The 18,954-nt window shown below is 37.2% G+C and overlaps 2 protein-coding genes and 1 long non-coding RNA gene across 4 annotated transcripts in view; 1 reads left to right on the forward strand and 2 right to left on the reverse strand.

Annotated features, from left to right (window-relative positions):
* LOC105324997 (uncharacterized) overlaps positions 1–3,730 on the reverse strand; it is a 21,009-nt gene extending 17,279 nt beyond the window's left edge. The window contains exons 1-2 of one of the 2 annotated variants that reach the window (XM_034455240.2): positions 3,603–3,730; positions 3,389–3,463 (exon numbers count right to left, since the gene is read on the reverse strand). The gene's annotated coding sequence lies outside the window, so the exon portion shown is untranslated. Of the gene's footprint in view, positions 1–3,388; positions 3,464–3,551 lie in introns of both variants that reach the window. The other variant, XM_034455241.2, reaches the window with a different exon arrangement.
* On the forward strand, positions 3,730–15,481 carry LOC136270284 (uncharacterized). The gene is made up of 2 exons (XR_010708047.1): positions 3,730–3,862; positions 13,752–15,481. It is a non-coding gene; the product is annotated as an uncharacterized lncRNA (long non-coding RNA).
* Positions 14,884–18,506, reverse strand: LOC105348950 (RNA-binding protein RO60). Its single transcript, XM_011458572.4, has 2 exons — positions 18,171–18,506; positions 14,884–17,283 (listed from the first exon to the last, which is right to left on the reverse strand). The coding sequence occupies exons 1-2, from the start codon at positions 18,422–18,424 to the stop codon at positions 15,819–15,821; spliced, it is 1,719 nt and encodes a 572-aa protein (XP_011456874.3). The 5' UTR covers positions 18,425–18,506; the 3' UTR covers positions 14,884–15,818.
* Positions 18,507–18,954: the final 448 nt, after the last annotated feature.

Genomic DNA, 18,954 nt, shown 5'->3' on the forward strand with positions numbered 1-18,954 from the left:
GTCCTTGTGTTCAAATATGACCAGTCACCCACATACATTGTACCCAACGTTAAGTAATTGGTTATACTAACTAGTGTTTTTAACGACTCTTCCATTGTTATTATATTATGAGCTGACATAGTTATTTTTTTTTAAACTTCATCAATTTACATTGTCCCATTGAACTTGTTTTTTTAACCGATTACCGAAGTTACAGTCAGGGTGTTCGAATCCTACTTCCTGTGGTTTATCTATAGGATTGTTTTTTCATATTTTTCTTTTATTTTCACAGAACAGCTACTGTCTGCATGTGGAAAATTTTGGCTTTTAAAAATCGCCTTTCTCTGTAGTGTCTTTAGAGTAAGTTAGAACAAGGTTCATTTCTTTTTATCTCGAAATATCAAGAGCGTTAAAAAAAATAAAAACCTATTCTAAAAGTTAACAAAAGGCAATCTTACTTGGAAATATAGAAAGTAATCAAGAATCAGCATTAAATAATTAAAACACATGTTAAAGGGCATTAGATGTAAACTTAAAAGATAAGATTTCAAATTTTTAAGTTTTCGATTGGCAATAATTTTAAGTTATGACGTACATATTTGGCTTCCTCTGTGGCCTTACATACTAGCTGTAGATATCTAGATGTATTCTTTGTCTATTATATGCCTCAACTTTTATTTAATATTACTGCCGGAAGGTAGGATATCGAACAATCTACTAGTATTTGATTTTTATTTTCCAAATATCAAAGTCATTTTGATCACACGGAACATCACCTACCTCATGATCTTTATAATTTATTTCAAATTAAAACATCGAAACATAGACATGTCTAAGTAAACGTAAAGGGAATTGCATTCTTTGGTTTAATATTGGATTACAAACGCTTGAATATAAGGACGGTGGGTCTCGGTGACCCCATAGTCTTCATGCAATTTACTACTGATATCGCCTCTTTATTTGCCTCAGACTTTCTCCGAAACACGCTACCGACCTCGGAAAATCAAGTATGTTGAATTTACATCGAGATCGAGAGTCGCCATTTTTACATGTAAACAAAGTGCACCACATGAATTTACGGGACTTGTGATGGTATTTAAAAGACTTATCCGAGGCAAGTGAAGAGACGATATCGGTAGTAAATTGCATGAAGAATAAAATGGTACTAATTGTTTTCACAGAATTTGCGTATAAATAAGGTAAATTAGTCGAAAACTAGCGCACGCTTTTCTGCGCAATAAATATACAATTTTTTCAATGGGTGGCCCTGTAGCTCCTAAGTCGTCCATCCGAATTTTTCAGACCTGGAGCTACAGACCTGCAGCTAAGAGAGAGAGAGAGAGAGAGAGGGGGGGAGAGAGAGAGAGAGAGAGTTACTTACTTACCGTTAATTACCTCGGTCTTTTAAAAGTTGTTTATATCTACGCTCCCTGCCCTCATTCCAAAAACATTTGACATAAATACAATTTGTTGATAATTTTACCAATAACACTGGATTTATCGTCTTTGTTGCTCAAAAGTTATAGAGGCAGACACATCTCCATGATTGCAGATGAAAAAAGGGCATATGTACATGTAAATAATGTGTTACACATTGGCGGATCCAGAGGGGGGGGTTCCGGGGGTCGGAACCCCCCCTTTCTCTGGGACATATGATTTTTTTTGAAAGCGTATAGTGCCTATTTAAAGACAATTTTCCCATTTATAATAGAAATACTGTAATTATCTCAAATAAATGTTTTAAAAATTGCTTATTTAAAGAATTTTGTACTGCGTCCCATAATTTTGTTCTTATGACGACAATTGCTTTTACCATTGTATTACACACGTACCATCTATTCAGCACATAAATTATCCCCATTTTTTGTCATATCCTATCATTTAGACCTTTATTTAAGAAGGCAATCGATAGGACTCAAAATCGATAAATAGTTCAGAATTTAAAAACATCAAAGACATAAAAAAAAATACCTAAATATCCATTTTTATAATAGTTTGTCGTAATTAGTCTGAGTTATTTTTTGCTTCTTAGTGTTTCTTTTCAGTCAAGCATAGACGAACTTTCTCATTGCTGAAGACTTGGGTTTCTTGTGGCTAGATAGTATGCAAATCTTCCTTACCTAAACCAAAACGGCAAAACGCTCAATAATGCAGTGCACTCTGCTGTTGAAATAGATGTGAAATAGATAGTGATGAGATAAATGTTTATAAAATACAGTTGTATACGCACGGAAAACGTTCAAAAAGTCCTTGTTTATTGACAAATGACGAATTTTGCACATTTTGGTTTTCATCAAATGGAACCCCCCCTTTTCCAAATTGCTGGATCCGCCTCTGTTACATGTACAGTTTGCATACATGCCAGGACTATTTGCATGAATTACCGGGCTCTGTCTCACCCCAGAAACGTAAAATTTCATTCATCGGCTTTTGGAGCATACTCCAAATAGTATTAAGCGGAGAAACGTACTCCAAAACTTTTATAACCTCGGTTTTTAGAGCCGTACTCAGTGGAGCACATACTCGGAGTACGGAGTACGAGTTTGTAAGTTGGAGTACGAGTATGGAAAAAGTTTTATAACCTCGGGGCAAGATCTTGTTGATTTTAAAGAGCCGTGGCTGAGTGACCAGCAGTGAAAGAGACGGGCCAGTGTTACATAATATTGCTGTTTGACACAACTACCCAAAATCCAAGCTCTTATTAAAATGGTTCTATTTCTATCTGACCTTTACGAAAAAGAGTAAAAGATCCAGGAGCCACACTGCTTGAGCTACGAACCATAATTTGCAAGAATCGTGCATATACGTATATGAACATGCAAAAGCATCTACTTTCGTCTGTTTTTACTGATCTGCTACATTAATATATTTGGTAACTGGGTTGATTATTAATATCAAGTTACTAGAAATTGCTTGGAGGTAATGTCCAGCCCAGTATCACTTTGTTCAGAATAAATGCATTCTTAGTCCTCATAATTTTTCTATTCACGGTCCAGTGGTTCTGGGTAGAATTTTTTATTTGTTCAATGCATACAGGTCACGTAGATCCATTTTAGTATTTTCTTTATTTAAAAAAAACTATCAGATTTGTTGCATACAGTTCGCTAATGATTATATTCAATAGTTTGATATGACAAATTAGCGCATCGTTTGAAACAAGTGCCTCTGGTTATAAAGGGGATATGGCGGCCACGCTGTACATTTGAGGATCAAAATGTAAACATTTTTTGACCTGGCTTGTTTCTGCACAAAGCTGACGAAAACAGAGAGATAGAGGGAGAGAGAGAGAGAGAGAGAGAGAGAGAGAGACTGAGAGAGAGTTGATAAAACTGAGGAATCGCAACAATAGTACAAAAAACAAGCAAATATGATTCAAGCAACGTTTGATTAAAGAGTTCGTTAAGCTTACCGATAGTTTTGCGTTCCCCACATTCTCTGTTTATTTCCCACGTTTCCGCTTCGATGGTTCAAGGAATTTCTCAATCTGTTACATATAAGGTAAAATGTAGATCCTTGATATCCAGGCATTCACCACGTACTGTAATATTTATTCCATAAATACCAATACCTACGTGAACAATCCTCAGGTAATCATTACCAAACTAAGCAGTCTAAAATTTTACCTGTGACAGTCCAATATTAGCGAGTTTTTAATATCAGACCGTTATCAGGGGTTAGAGTTCGATATTCTTCAAAATCAGACTGGCCCAGGTAAATCAACAATGAAATCCAATAGCAGTGTTTTAAGTACGATATATGCCTGACTTCTTTTGGAAAGGACTATTAATCCCATAGTTTACCACAAGACCTATATCGCTCGTATCAGAGTGTTTGACTTACTATTGAAAAGGTGCACAGCTTCCATACAAAGTATTTTTCCAAGGTATGTTAACTTTTAAAATAGGTTTTATGTTTATGTTTTCATAGACAATCTAAAACAAGGTGGCAAGTATACTACTTATTACTTTACTATTAACAAATCTACTTGTTTATTTTAAGAAATTTAAAAAATGTTTTTGTTTCAATAAAAATTCGTTGGATAAAAGCATATTGTTAATATGTTTACTTCCCTTATTTAAAATCACACTAACTTGACGTATTTAAGGATACAATACTTGTACATATACTGGGTCTCACTCTTTTAATTAAAATGTTTTACGATGAAAATCAATTATTATTATTATAAATTAGTTGTAGCTACTCTGAATACATTTAAATAAAATTTACTTTGAGGTTAATTTCATGTTCCACTCCAACATTAAGAAGATCAATTGAAAAATATTTATTAAACCCACTACCGGACCTTTTCTTGGGCTATAATATTGGGCCCTACCCCCGAAATCAAAATGTAATTTATATAAACACCAATAAATGTACCAATATGTATGAATTACTATAAGCTAGTACTTTCTTGTTTCACTATGAGGAACGACATGTTCTTTTTTCAACTGGCGAACTTTTTTTAGCCATAATATTGGGCCCTACCTTTGCATGAAATATCATAGGATTAAATTAAAACAAGCATCAATATAAATATTAATTATCTGCATCCAGTATTTAAACGAGATAGACCTTTTCTTGACATATAATATTGAGTCCTACCCACTGAATCAAAATATGATAATTAGATGAAAGTCAATACACGTATCAATTTGTTAAACTATTCTCTTATTTAATCACTAGATGATTAGCCGCGCAAGCGCGGAAATTAACACTTTACATATTGTTATGATATTATGCTTAATATGTTGAACCATATTTCTTTGTTCATTTTTGTATATACTTCGTCCGATTTTTTCCTTATTTTATAATTTTAAATTGAAATAAAAAACAAACTGCATTGTTTGATATTTAGAGGAGCGGGCAGGGATGAAAAATCTAAACTGAAATTGATAATATATACATGTACGTGGCCTTAATCCTGTTTGTTGCAGCTGACTGAAAAAAAATACTTTTTTGTTGTATTTATTTCAAACCAGTGAATATGTCTTTAGTGTATATCTCTCTAAATTTGGTTCTTTAGGTCAATTTCAAATATAATATCTATTTAATAACCGTCCCAAATAAGAATTTCTAATAAAAGACTGTTTTAAAAAAAAATCTGGAGGGAGAAGGGTGCATCCCCATTAAACTTTCCCGTTTTATGTATACATCATTTATTCATATAGATGTAGAATACAATAATCTTTTCATTAATGTTTACAAATTAATGGGTCTAAAGTTTACAATCAAACAGAGTTGTCAGATTCAAAGTATCTGCCCGATAGTAAACTCGCCCTACACTTTCCGCCATGATGTTAATTAGTCAACCCATTTTTAAGCACATCGTTCTGGAAAGTTCTAAAATAGCATTAAATGTTCCATTTTATTTATCAACTTTTTGTGTTAATCGAAGTCCGATCCAAGGTATCTGCCCGCAATGCATGATGAACTCGTCCTACACTTTTCGTTAATGCAATGAGTCAATTCGTGTTCTTGATTACCCCGTTCTGGAAAGTTTTATCCAATTCTCTCACCAGAGGTCGTGCTTCGCAAGCGAATGAGTATCAAAACTAAAATCGCTCACTAAAGAAGCGAATTGACTCATTTCATTTATTCAACACTTGTCAAATCTTAACTTCTATGTATTCTCTAAATAGGCTTACGGTAAATATATTCACTCTTTAAGTAAACATTCAATATTATTTCATTACAATTGTATATTTTGATCGAGACTATCCCTGACTTGGATCCGCCAAAACGTGTACACAACCTTACTCTCATTTTTGCTATTTCGGACTTGTTCATCGAAAATGAAAGTAGGTTTTTGATTAATTACACAATAAGAACTTTTCAGTTAAAATTCAATTATACCTTACGGACATCATCTAACATGTATTGAAATTGAAATGCCAAAGGTGTAAGCAAGTACTCTGGTGCAGGCATTTTGTTGTTTATTTGCAAACTGCCTTAATTCATAAGTATAGATTATATCAGTATTTCAACGAGGCAGAGATGAAATTAGGTCCCCCTCTAACATGGACGTCAGAGAGAGAGAGAGAGAGAGAGAGAGAGAGAGAGAGAGAGAGAGAGGGGATAAGGGAGGGGGAGCTATTTATCTATGCCAATGCAAGAATACTACCTCTGAACACTATCCTTTTTAATACGGACGTCATTTTGCCGGTGTAACGATGAAAAGTGACCCCCGTAGAATATTGACCCGGGGGTCAAATTTCTACGGAGAAAACTGACCCAGTATCAGTATTCTATGACAAGTAGGGTCCTTTTTCTTCAGTAGAAAAGCATTCCAGACCTGTAGATCTACGACCCTCCACACGTTGAAAACTGACCCCCATAGAATTTTGACCTCACTAATGAACTACAGAAAAAATTAAAGAAATTCAAGGCGATACGTTTAGCATTCATGTTTGGCGAGTGTCGGGGGGGGGGGGGGGGGGGGTAGCGAAAGCATATGAAAATTAGATAGAACTAAATATGCGCCTCCAGCTTGCCTTGTTGAGCCCCTTCAATAAGCCTTTTTAGGGTTGTGCCCCCTTCTACGAGATGTAAGCATTATGATGTGCTTGCTTGCGTTCCCTGTTTGCATTATGATCGCTTTGCTAAATAGGCCCCATTATTATACTTACTTACTTTTCCTCTTCTTTCCCCCCGAGGACGTATGAGGACGTGCGACAAAAGACGCCACTTACGTCAGTCGCTGACAACAAGCCTCTCCAACTGATCCACCCAAGTTTTTATCTTCTCCACTGTACGCCTCCAGATGTTCCTTGGCCTTCCTCGCCTTCTTTTTCCTTCAGGAGTTCAGGTCAGCGCAGTTCTGATATTTGAGTTTTTGTTGCTGTTTGTTCAAATAGTTGATGGTTTGATATCTTGTCTGGCCACTGGCCAGTGTATTTTCAAAATTCTCCGAAGACATCATCTTTTTCGGTGGATCTCCAGAGTTCAGGGTAACGCAGTAACACAGAGATGTTGAATATTCTCAGCTTGGTCTTGGTGCTATATTGGACTGATTTCCATAAATTGCTCAGGGATGAAAATGTACTCCTGGCTAGCCATAGTTTTTAGCTCACCTGAGCTGAAAGCTCAAGTGAGCTATTCTGATCACATTTTGTCTGTCGTCCGTCTGTCCGTCTGTCCGTAAACTTTTCACATTTTCAACATCTTCTCAAGAACTACTAGGCCAATTTCAACCAAACTTGGCACAAATCATCCTTAGGCAAAGGGGATTCAAAGTTGTGAAAATTAAGGGTCACACCCATTTTCAAGGGGAGATAATTAGAAATTAATGAAAAATTTCAAGAAATTTTCAAAAATCTTCTTCTCAAGAACCAGAAAGCCAGGAAAGCTGAAACTTGTGTGGAAGCATCCTCAGGTAGTGTAGATTCAAAGTTGTGAAAATCATGATCCCTGGGGGTAGGGTGAGGCCACATTGGGGGGGGGGGTGTTAAAATTTTACATAGGAATATATAGAGTAAATCTTTAAAAATCTTCTTCTCAGAAACTAATCAGCCAGGAAAGCTGAAACTTGTGTGGAAGCATCCTCAGGTAGTGTAGATTCAAAGTTGTGAAAATCATGATCCCTGGGGGTAGGGTGAGGCCACATTGGGGGGGGGGGTGTTAAAATTTTACATAGGAATATATAGAGTAAATCTTTAAAAATCTTCTTCTCAGAAACTAATCAGCCAGGAAAGCTGAAACTTTTGTGGAAGCATCCTCAAGCAGTGTAGATTCAAAGTTGTGAAAATCATGATCTCTGGGGGTATGGTGGGGCACAATGGGGGGTCGAAGTTTTACATAGGAATATATAGAGTAAATATTTAAAAATCTTCTTCTCAGAAACTAATCAGCCAGGAAAGCTGAAACTTGTGTGGAAGTATCATCAGGTAGTGTAGATTCAAAGTTGTGAAAATCATGATCCCTGGGGGTAGGGTGAGGCCACATTGGGGGGGGGTTAAAGTTTCACATAGGAATATATAGAGTAAATCTTTAAAAATCTTCTTCTCAGAGACTAATCAGCAAGATGATTCTTTATAATTGTTAAGACTTTGGCTCCAGGACAATTCTTTGGCCTCACAAGAAGGTTCAGAGTTTGATGCAGCTAAATATCCCATATATAAACAATTGTAAAGGATCTTTTTGAGAACTGCAATACTCAACATGTGATATGACTATAAATTTGAAGCAGGCAGCAATTTTTTTCATTAGAATCTTTTTGTATTACTGTATTGAGTTATTGCCCTTGATTTATTGATTCTTGATTATTTTAATTAATGCATCCACTGTTAACCAATTATTGTGATGATTATTCTTATACAATAATAAATATCCAATGTATATAAGTTGTTCTGCATAAGTAGTTTTGGGTTAGGCCGGATTAGTTTGCTTATTTTTGATTTCCAATTTTTAGATACTATGAATCATTTTAGGCTAGCACATATTATATAGGGACAGTGTCTATTGCATTACGACGAGCGACTGTTTGGGGTTAAACTTGAACAGGTACGGATAGATTGAGTGTTATCCCTGCTTGCGTTAACGTTGGTACCTGTTGAGTTGCGAAGGTGTGCGGCCATCTGCCTTTGTAACGTTGAGTCCTTATATATGTGCAGAAGCGGTGATTTAAGTCTGCTCTTGTAAATGTTGGCAGCAATCAGGGCTATCCGAGTTCCAAGGGGAATAAATGGATTTTATTTATACAGGATCTACATGTATTATTGTACATTGTCCAGATTGTTTGTATTATGACTCCATTAAGCTGACTTTATCATACCTAATGTTCCTCAGGTGAGCGATGTGGCCCATGGGCCTCTTGTTTCTTTATACCTGCTTCTGTCCCTCCGGTCTTGTCTATTGTGGCTAGGAGGTAAAGGAATGTTTGCACCTCCTCAACTTTTTTGCTGTTTAGGCTGATGGCATCTTTCTTTTTCTCACAAATTTTGACGACTTTGATTGTTTCTTTGATTGTATCTTTGATAGTACTCGCGTATGTTTTGCTTGGACTTAACGCGCTGAGTTGTTATTGAAAATTGGTGCTTACTTTCGAGAGCCTTTTTAATTCTTCGTCTGTTTTGGTTTTGTCCATCTGATATTCTATTTTTTCTGTGTCCAAAATTTTAAAATTATCGGACGTGAGCTTTTGGAAAGCGTCATATTTAGTAAACCTTGACATCGATCTCCCTTGAGACGGTCATGATCGAACTGAAGTTGTTCGAAATCTGATTTAAGTGTGTTGAAATCAGATGTTAAAGAGATAATTGTCTTGTCCTTAGAATTGACTAAGTTCTCTAAACTTGCTATTTTTTGTACTAGTAATTGAATTGTGGTCTTTATTTCTACAGAGTTGATTTTGTTCAGGTCTGACACATATGAAGAACTCTTGTTCTTATCGAAAATCTCGCTGACACAAGAGTTATCACCCATGAGAAACATATACAAAATATAACAGTCTTTAGCATACATTGTATTGCTTGAACCGCCTTTTGTGGATTTTCTACTTAAGAGTTTACCTGATGGACAGTCTGGTAGGGCTTTTGCACGCGAACACAAAGCATTTCGATACCAGCAGATAAGTGTTTCATCATTCGAACACAAGTCTAGCAGCTTAGTCATGTAACATTCCTTTGGCAACACTGGCGTCGGAAGCAAATTGAAAGTGGGGGGGGCTAGAATAATCCTAAGAAATATTGAGAAAAAAGTCATTTCCAAAATCATGGAAATCCTAATCCGTGGGGGGGGGGGGGGGGGGGGGGTTATACTTATACTTCCAAAATATAAAAAACTTACTTTTTACCCTAAATTTTTTTTATTCAAAATCATGAAATTCCTAATCCGTGGGGGGGCGGGGGCTAGTATGCTTCTGAATCCAACTTCTCAATCTTTCAAGGTAAATTTAGGAACAATAATCTTTATCTTTCCTGCGCGAAAAAGTGGGGGGCTGAACCCTCTATCATGCTATGTTTATAATGGTTAGGTATAACTTTGCAAACAAAGTGGGGGGCTAAGCCCCCCCCCCCCCCTAGCCCCCCCGGTTCCGACGCCTATGGGTAAGTTTTGAAGCTGGGTATCTAAAGTCTCAATATCAATCGTATCTACTGCAGTATGAAATCATTATCTGCTAACACTGGGGAGGTCTGTGACACAAAATTAATAAGCATACTAGGGTGACCTTCTTCGTAAAGAGTACTCACGGTAAACAATGCCGCAAAATCATCGTTACCGATCGAATTTTCACAATTCAACACATCTGTATAAAGATTACTTCTAGAATCATTTGCTGTACCAATTTGGCGATCATTGGCGGTCTCAGAAAGGGTTAAAATTGTTTTGTTTTGATGAGGTGAGTTGACGCGCCCGCAACTACTGGCTGTCATTTAAAAAAAAAAATTGAGCCCAAGCGGTGATCGAACCCAAATTTATTTTCTTCTTTTGTTACCAAGAACCATGCGAATCATAGGTTTAACATATATATACATAAGTAAAGTGAACAAACATATGAAGACATTTTTTTAAAACATCACAATTTTGTATTGGACTGCGTTTGCACATAGCAGTGTGCAAAATGTACATAACAAAAGTAAACAGGATAATGAAGAGTATATTCTCAAAACAAAAACAATAATTTTTTATATTTTTATCGTAATTTTGAGCATTTATATAGGTATTTTCCCAAATTGCACATCTCTTTGATATTCTTTGTTGAAAGTAATTGAATAAGTTTCAAGACAGAAGGCTTTTCATAATAATATTTTTTTACATACAACTTTCTTATTTCCTATTAAAATAAAATGAAACAGCTTCAATCTGTGATTATGAACATAGTTTACAAGCTCTCTCATTTCTTTGGATATTATAAAATCTCATTTTATCTGCCACGCTTAATCTCAAGTTGATGAGATAATAAACAGTATTTACTTATAAATTGTACATATACAGTTGGTATTGGTTTTGTTAAATATTCTTGTACTTAAAAATTATTACATAAGTGCTTGTACATTATACATTTGGGGAAATTTTCAAAGTAGCCACGACCTTCTTGTATAAACATATCGGTCAACATCTGCTTCACTTCGAGTAAGAATACATGTTCATTAAATTGTTTTTTTACAGTTCCATATAAATGTCATAGATATGTCCTGTGCCTTACCCAGCAACCGCTGTATGTAATCGTTGATCCTCATAACAATTTACCTTCAATAATTACACATCTAAACGTAGCGTTCTTGTGAGAGAAAACTTTTTTTGGGGTGCCCTCTGCTTCTTTTTCCAGGCGGAGTCTATCTTAAGGCTACCCTTGGTATTTCTACTGTTTCCTTTCTCATGACATGGCTAATCCACTTCCATCGTTTTTCTTTTATCTGGTCGGATATGGCAGCTAAGAGAGTTGTCCTTTACAGTTCTTCGTTGCTGATCTTGTTTGGCCAGAACACCTTGAGGATCCTACGGAGGCATCTTGTTTGGGAGGTGTCTAGTTCTTATGATGGTATTTGTCACATTCCAGGACTCAGAACCGTAGAAGAGGAATCCAGTTATGTTTGTTTTGAATATATTGTATTGTTTTCTTAACATTTATATTAAGTCCGATCTGTCTGCTGTATTTGACAAGGTCACCAAATACTCATACTGAATATGCTAACTAGTATGTCGCTGTGCTAGTAAAGCGATGTCATCTGCAAAGTCAAGATCTTCGAGTGACTGTTGGAATGTCCAGGATATTCCTCTATTGGCCTGTCTGTTGGTGGCTTTCATAAGCCAATCTATTCAAACGTTAAAGAGTAGCGATGAGAGCAGGCATCCTCGTCGCACCCCTGTTTGGATTGGGAAGCTGTATGACAGTTCTGTGCCGCAGATCACCTTTGCCTGAAAGTCCTTGTACAGCATTTGTATGATGGAGATGATCTTGTAGGGTATGCCATAATGCATGAGGATCTTCCATAATGCAGGACAGTATACACTATCAAATGCTTTGACAAAGTCAATGAAATTGGCATATAGTGTGGTGTTCCATCATATCTCTGTTCTAGCCTCAAGGAAAAAAATTGATCTGCACATAATTTTCCTTTTCTAAATCCAGCTTTTTCTTTGCGGAGATATGGGTCTATCATTCTGTGTAGGATGATTTCCTTTAGGACTTGAGCCAATTTCCTTGTCTGGTAGAGGGTGCGGACATTCCAGCATCCAACTCTACATACTTATTTAGGGTGAAGGATGTTCACTATCTGGATGTCAGTTTCCTATTGGGTTTGGCTGCCATCCATCAAGTGTTCAGTTTCCTGAATAGCTTCGATCCTACCCTTGTGTCTATAATCCTCGGATTTGGTTTCTGTAGCGATTATGCGTTTTACATGTTAGGGTTGATAACCCTAGGCAAAACCCCCAGGACTCGGTGGGCCAGTGGTTTTCTGTTGGGGTTTTCCTTCCATTAGTCACTGGTTCCGGTTATTTAAAGGCGTTGGAGGCTCGCCTTTCGCCTCTGTCACTCAGCTGCCATACCATTATCAGGGTCACCAAGGCGGGGAGGTGTGACATGTGACTTGCTGGCAGAATCTATTTGAGACGGTGGGCATTAACTCGAAGTTTTGTTGCTGAATCTCTGTGACCAAGAAACACCCCTTGAGACCCTCACCAGCATTTGATCCCATATTGTCAAATTAAACAAGTACAACAAATAGAACCATTTTAACAAGAGCTTGGACTTTGGGTAGTTGTGTCAAACAGCAATATGATGTAGGCTTATCTATTTCATTGCTGGCCACTCAGCCATTGCTCTTTGAAATCAACAAGATATGTCTGGCTTTTGAGCTAAGATTATGCAATCGGTGCATCTTTCGCTTGAAACCGCGTCATTTTTAACTTGTTTTGACGCAAGAAATAGATAGCTACGTCCAACCGAAAGGCCAAGGTCTTGTTAAAATGGTTCTAATAATCATGATACTCTTGACAAGGCATCTGCAATGACACTATCTTTACCTTTGATATGTTTGATAATTAAATTATACTCTTGTAACAACAAACTCCATCTAGTAAGTCTTTAATTATTGTTTGACAATTTATGCAAAAATGTCAGGGGGTTGTGATCTGTACATACAAGAATAGGATGTACAGTAACATTTAAATAAACATCAAAATGCTGTGAAGTTAACAACAAAGCAAGACATTCTCTTTCTATGGAAGAATAATTTTGTTTACATTCTGTAAGTTTCTTAGAAAAATAAGAAACAACCCGATCTACACTATCACTTTGTTCTAGGAAACTTGGCATTTCCAAGTTTGCCAATACAGTCATCAATTCTAGGAATGGGGTAGGAATCAGTTTTAGTGACGGAATCCACTTTTCTAAAATATGTGCATAATCGATAAGTTTTGATACAAGAATACATGGTGAGCTCCAGTTACTTTTACTTGGCTGAATAACGTCATTGTTAGGTACTGCAACTTTATGGGATTTAGTCGATAAGACGTTGTTTGATAGGTAAAGCATCGCCCACTATGACATTATGACAAGCTGCATTTGTTTCCTTGGGACATCAGAGAAAAGTTGTTAATATTCATCCACCAGCTTTTAAACTTATTCTTTTTGGTCAAATGTCCAATTTTTGTGTCAAAATCAGCCAAAATTGTTGGATTTTGTAAACGGGCACTCTGATTATAATCTTTCTCATTTATATCAATACCCATAACACTTTCAATACAATTTTGAACTTTCTTAAAATTGCCTAAAGTGGCAACTGGTTTGACAAGATTTCGGTCACACCTTTTTCTTTCTTTTCTTTTAGCAACTTCAAAGGACCCCTAAAACTGGATTTTAAAGAGATCTGCTATGACCTTCACATTTGACTTTGAAACTTGGTTTGAGGTCGCTGCACACCCTTACCCAAAAGTTTTGTTGATGTAAATTATGAGTCAGATAGAGCTAAGGAGTGAGTAAATATGCTCTGACATGTTTCTTACTGCGTTGTACTGATATGACCTTGACCCTTGATGTAGAAACGTTTTTCAAGGTCACTGCACAGCCTTTACCCAAAAGCACTCAGTAGGTAAAGTATGAGTCAGATTGGGTAAAGGGGAGAGAAGATAAGCCCCTGGCAAGTGATCTCGGACGGACGGATGGACAGAAGATCGACAGAAATGTGTTCTGTATATTTAATAAATGTATATATTGTATAGTTTACAATATTCTAATAAATGAGTAAAAATATTGACTAAAGTTCAGTGGCGTCGAAGACTATTGAAAGTTGGGGGGGGGGGGGGTAGATTTATCAGAAATCTTGACAAGCCTAAAAAAGGATTATATTGTGGTATTATGCACTTTAAGGACGTTGTTTTCTCAGGAATTCGGGTTGTTATAAAGTGCAATGTCATGAGTAAAATCTGCTCTAATTACAAAAGTATTTATAAAGTGAAATATTATTGACAAAATATTCGATATTTTTACTATATAATGGAATTTGGCTCGAACAAAGTTGGACTTTTAGCAAAACAGGAAATTCGAGCTATTTTTTCTGACTATATGTTTCACTGAAACATTTTTGGTAGTTCTGTAAAATTTAAAGTGTATGGGGATTTTATTTGTTCGTCAAAATAATTTTGCATATTTTCTGTTGGTTTTATCTCACTTTTTTATCTAGAATATCGTGTGGCACACACTACAAACATTTTGAAAAATGCTTTCAACGATTAATAAAGACACCTCATTTCAAAATTTTGATCATTGACCTTATATAAATTTTTATGCCAGTAGTAGACGATGAAGACGTCGAAAATCTTCTTCTCCATGGCGTGCATCATGGGACGGGAACAGTCTGTGCCGCAGAATGGGAGAGGCGCGCACTTGCAAAGCATCATGCACTATGTACCAAAGTCCTACTTCTACTTCGCATTATGCAATTGAATAAAATTAACCACGTGTTAAACACTATTTTTTTAATGGTTATGCAGACAACAAAGTCACATTTCTGATTATCCTACTTGTTAAAAAAAAAACTTAAAAATGAAATGATTGAAAATTATCTGTAAATGATCGCAACACTAAATTAGTAGTATCTAGGAAATCTTGGAGGCCTAGCCAATAATATCTTTCATTGTAGTAAAACGATTTTTTCATAATTAAACATAAATTTACTTTTATAAAATTGTGTCAAAGGAAATTAAGAAAATGCCAGCAAACTTTACTGTAAATTCATCTTATTAATTTACACATCACATCGCAATAGAAAATCGAAGAGAAATGTGGTGTTGCGCTTGAAAATTTGAAGTAGTTACTCGTTAAAAATATTCTTAATACATTGCAAAAAACGGTAAGTTTGTTATTCGGTCACTTTTTGTATGTTTTTTACACAGCGACTAACATCATTTTCCGCCATTTTATAAAGTTGCTATACACGAGTTATATTTCAAATTTTTTTTAATGATGATTAAGTTACATCCTGTTATTAAAGCAGCGAGAAATAAATATATTTTTAAGGTTCAAGATTTGTTAAAAATTGGACTGGGTTGAAAAATGAAATGTGAAAATTATGGCCGCACTATATTGCATCTGGTCAAATATAGTATGTGTCAAGCAAAAGCATGATCGGAAAATATTAATAAAACAGCTAAACAGAAATGATTCAAATATAAAACAGACAATAAACATTGGTTATACTTAATAAACATACACAAATTAAATGAAGCGTGTCAGTTCGTAAAATGATTAGTGACAGAAAATTTACATAGATGTACACGAATATGTCATAATAATCTCGTCATTAGTTTTCTTACAAATATTCTTTTTGTGTGTATAGTTTATATTTTGTTTACATGGTATACACCAAACCGCTGGTGAAATGACATTGACGTCGAGATTAAATGTGTCCCAACACAAACTCTTGGATGGCTTGTGGAGCGTTGGTGTCAAAGCCCACAACGTCCATCATCATGGGATCGTTAGGGTCGGCGATGGTGAAACTGTTGCTTGCCATCCCGCAGACGATCAGTCGCGCGTGAGGGATCCCAGACATCGAACGGTAGTTCACCAAAGCCTGCGAAGGGTGGATGTTACCGAAGTAGGTTTCCGAGTCCGTGTAGACGATGAAGACGTCGAATTTCTTCTTATTCTCCATGGCGTACATCATGGGACGAGAACAGTCTGTGCCGCAGAATGGGAGAGAGGCGCACTCGTCCAGAACGTTTTCCAGGCTGTCGGTGGCTTTGATGTTTAGTGGCCTAAGACCTCCTGAAAACGCCACCACTTCAAATTTCTTTTCAGTGCGAGCTGTGACCATCATCATGGCTGCCGCGGCGTCACGGGCCGAAATGGTTGGAGTGCCCATTACTGGAACATTCATCGAACCGCTGACGTCAACAGCCAAACAGAATCTTTTACCTGTGGGCTTGACGTTCTTAAACGACATGTAGAACGCATCCTCCAGAGCCTTAGAGATATTGTCATTCGTCTGCCATTTTAATGACCCAAGCTCGCCTTGACCTTTCTTGTACTGGTTCAAGGCCACTAAAAGGGTAAATGGGTGAATTCTTGCACGTGTGAGCATTTCTGGATTTGTCAGTTTCGAAATAGTAAGATTCTCTTCAAAGCTTCCGGGCTCCAACAGTTCCAATTGAGACATTTTCCCAAGATTTCTGATCATGGCTGTCATTGGCATGAATTTGATCAAGGCTTTCCAAATTTCTTTGGACTTCAACAAATCGGTAGGTACGTGCTCCCGCGTCAACTTGTGCTCTAAAATTAAGCGTGTCATTGTATCGGATTCCCTACATTTCTCAGCTTTCTCCACTGCGTCCATAAATACCATTACTTTCTTCAAGTCTGAGTTTTCATACTCTGGTTTCTGCTTTTCCTGCTGGACGAAGTCGCTCTTGTCAGTCTTTTCCTTGCCCTTGGTGCTGACCATGACCAAATACTTGATCTCGGGATGATCCACTTCCGGTTTGATGTGACAGAGGCGGAACACATCTTTGTGGTTCCATCCAAAACGAGTCTTGTATTTCGTCATATGAAGGGCCAAAAACTCCCCTTTGCCCTTCTTCCCGTAATTCAAGTACCAATTGGCAATGGCCCTGCGGTGTGCCCGTCCCCACCCTGTTCCCGCGCTTTCTTCTTCGCAGCATTTTATGAACTCAAACAGGTGCGTTGGAATTCGGCAAACATCGGACAGAACGTTGTAGCCCTCGTGTTTTGTTACCGGGTCGTTAGACCTACAACACAAGGCCAGGGTGTACAGTAAGGGGCGCTGCTTACATGATCGGTTCCCCACGCTGAATTCACGGACAAGTTCAACAACATATTTCCCCTTTCCACTGTTTATCAACCTGTAAAACAGAAGAAATATGTAGAATTTTATGGCAGGCATTTGACGTCAAGTGACTGTGGCAAAAACTATAACAATAAAAGTATCTACATTCAATTCTTTTCTTTTTAAGAGAAGTGTAAAGACAAAACCATTATGAATAAAAGCTATATACGCCTCTCCACTAACTTCCAGTGCCTGTGTACACGTATGTATACATGTACATTCGTGCTACAGGAATAGATATGTTTATTCAGCAATCAAGGGCCCTCAGGGGGGCATATGCATTAAAACAATAAAACAACATGATTATAACAAATAATGGATGAAATATATAAATATTGTACTGTTGAGTCAGCATAGTAAGTTACAATGGGAGGTACATCTGATATAACACACATCAGTTTGTCATACACATATGCAAGGGTATACATTTATTTGCAAGTACAGAATTAAACTATTTAAATACACAATTCCTTAAAGCAATATGTAAGTATTATAAATACAAACACATTATATACATTTGTATTTGTATATACCATATACAATTGTATGTAGACATATTATATAATTATGCATTTGTGATATATTTTCAAGGTAGGACAGTTAGTGGAATGATAGTATTTTATATTGTATAGAGGGGACCACATAGGGCACCAAGAGACAATGCCTATTGCAGCATATGACTATGCATTTCGTCAGAGCTATATCTGCGCGGTCTTGTACCCTAAGCACTCAGGCCAGCTTAAGAACAAACGTTTTTGACGTGTTGTCTTGACTAAAAGGGGCACCAAGGGACAATGCCTATTGAACAGACAGTGCAGCGTTGGCAACTTGACAGCCAGTCCTGTACCCCATGCAGTCAACACAGCTTGTGAGTGTAAAATGTTAAACAGCCACGTGACGTACCTGTCTATGCAGCGGGTATTCTCTCTTGTGAGTTCCGCCTCTCCCGTGTAATATGTCCCTCCCGTGGTACCAATACACAAGAACCTCATTAACTGGGTCTCATAGTCCGTGCTGTACACATAACCCCCGGTACTGTTCATGGTCTGGTACGGGGCCAGCCGCTCATTTTGACTTTTGAGATCGCCCTGCTCCACCAGTTGTCCACGCCATTCCTCCTCCTCCACGTCCATTACCTTTGTGTCGTCCTCAGACATTGAGATTTGTTTAATCCGGACCTGGAACTTGTCTGCGTTCCTAGTCGTAATGGCTTGTATCTAAAGATGGAATTCCCCTTCGCTAAAATTAGATTATATATGCAATACTACGGAAGGCAATTCGCACAATCAATACAAGCAAGGTTTTTTCACACCGTCGGATAGCCACGAGTGATCACGTCAAGGATCAACTGTGGGTACCCGATGATGGATTTCTCAATCAATGCAATCATTACAAAAAATGAGATAAGAAAAACAAATAAGCAAGCAAGCAACCGTGTCATTCGATTTCCGTTTTAGCTCACCTGCGCCAAAGGCCAGCGTTCTTTTCGCACATTCATTATTTCTCTCGAAACGCTAAGAAAATCCATCCAAAACTAAGGCGGGTTTTTTTTTCAGCTTTCCTGAGCTGAAAACTCAAATGAGCTAGGTCCTATATTGATAACTTATTTGTCCGGCGTCCGTCCGTCTGTCTGCAAACTTTTTACATTTTCCGACTTCTCCAGAACTACTGAACTTGACGATAAACA

This window comes from Magallana gigas, chromosome 7 (genome assembly GCF_963853765.1).
Source record: "Magallana gigas chromosome 7, xbMagGiga1.1, whole genome shotgun sequence".
In the NCBI taxonomy this organism is placed as follows: Eukaryota; Metazoa; Mollusca; class Bivalvia; order Ostreida; family Ostreidae; genus Magallana; species Magallana gigas.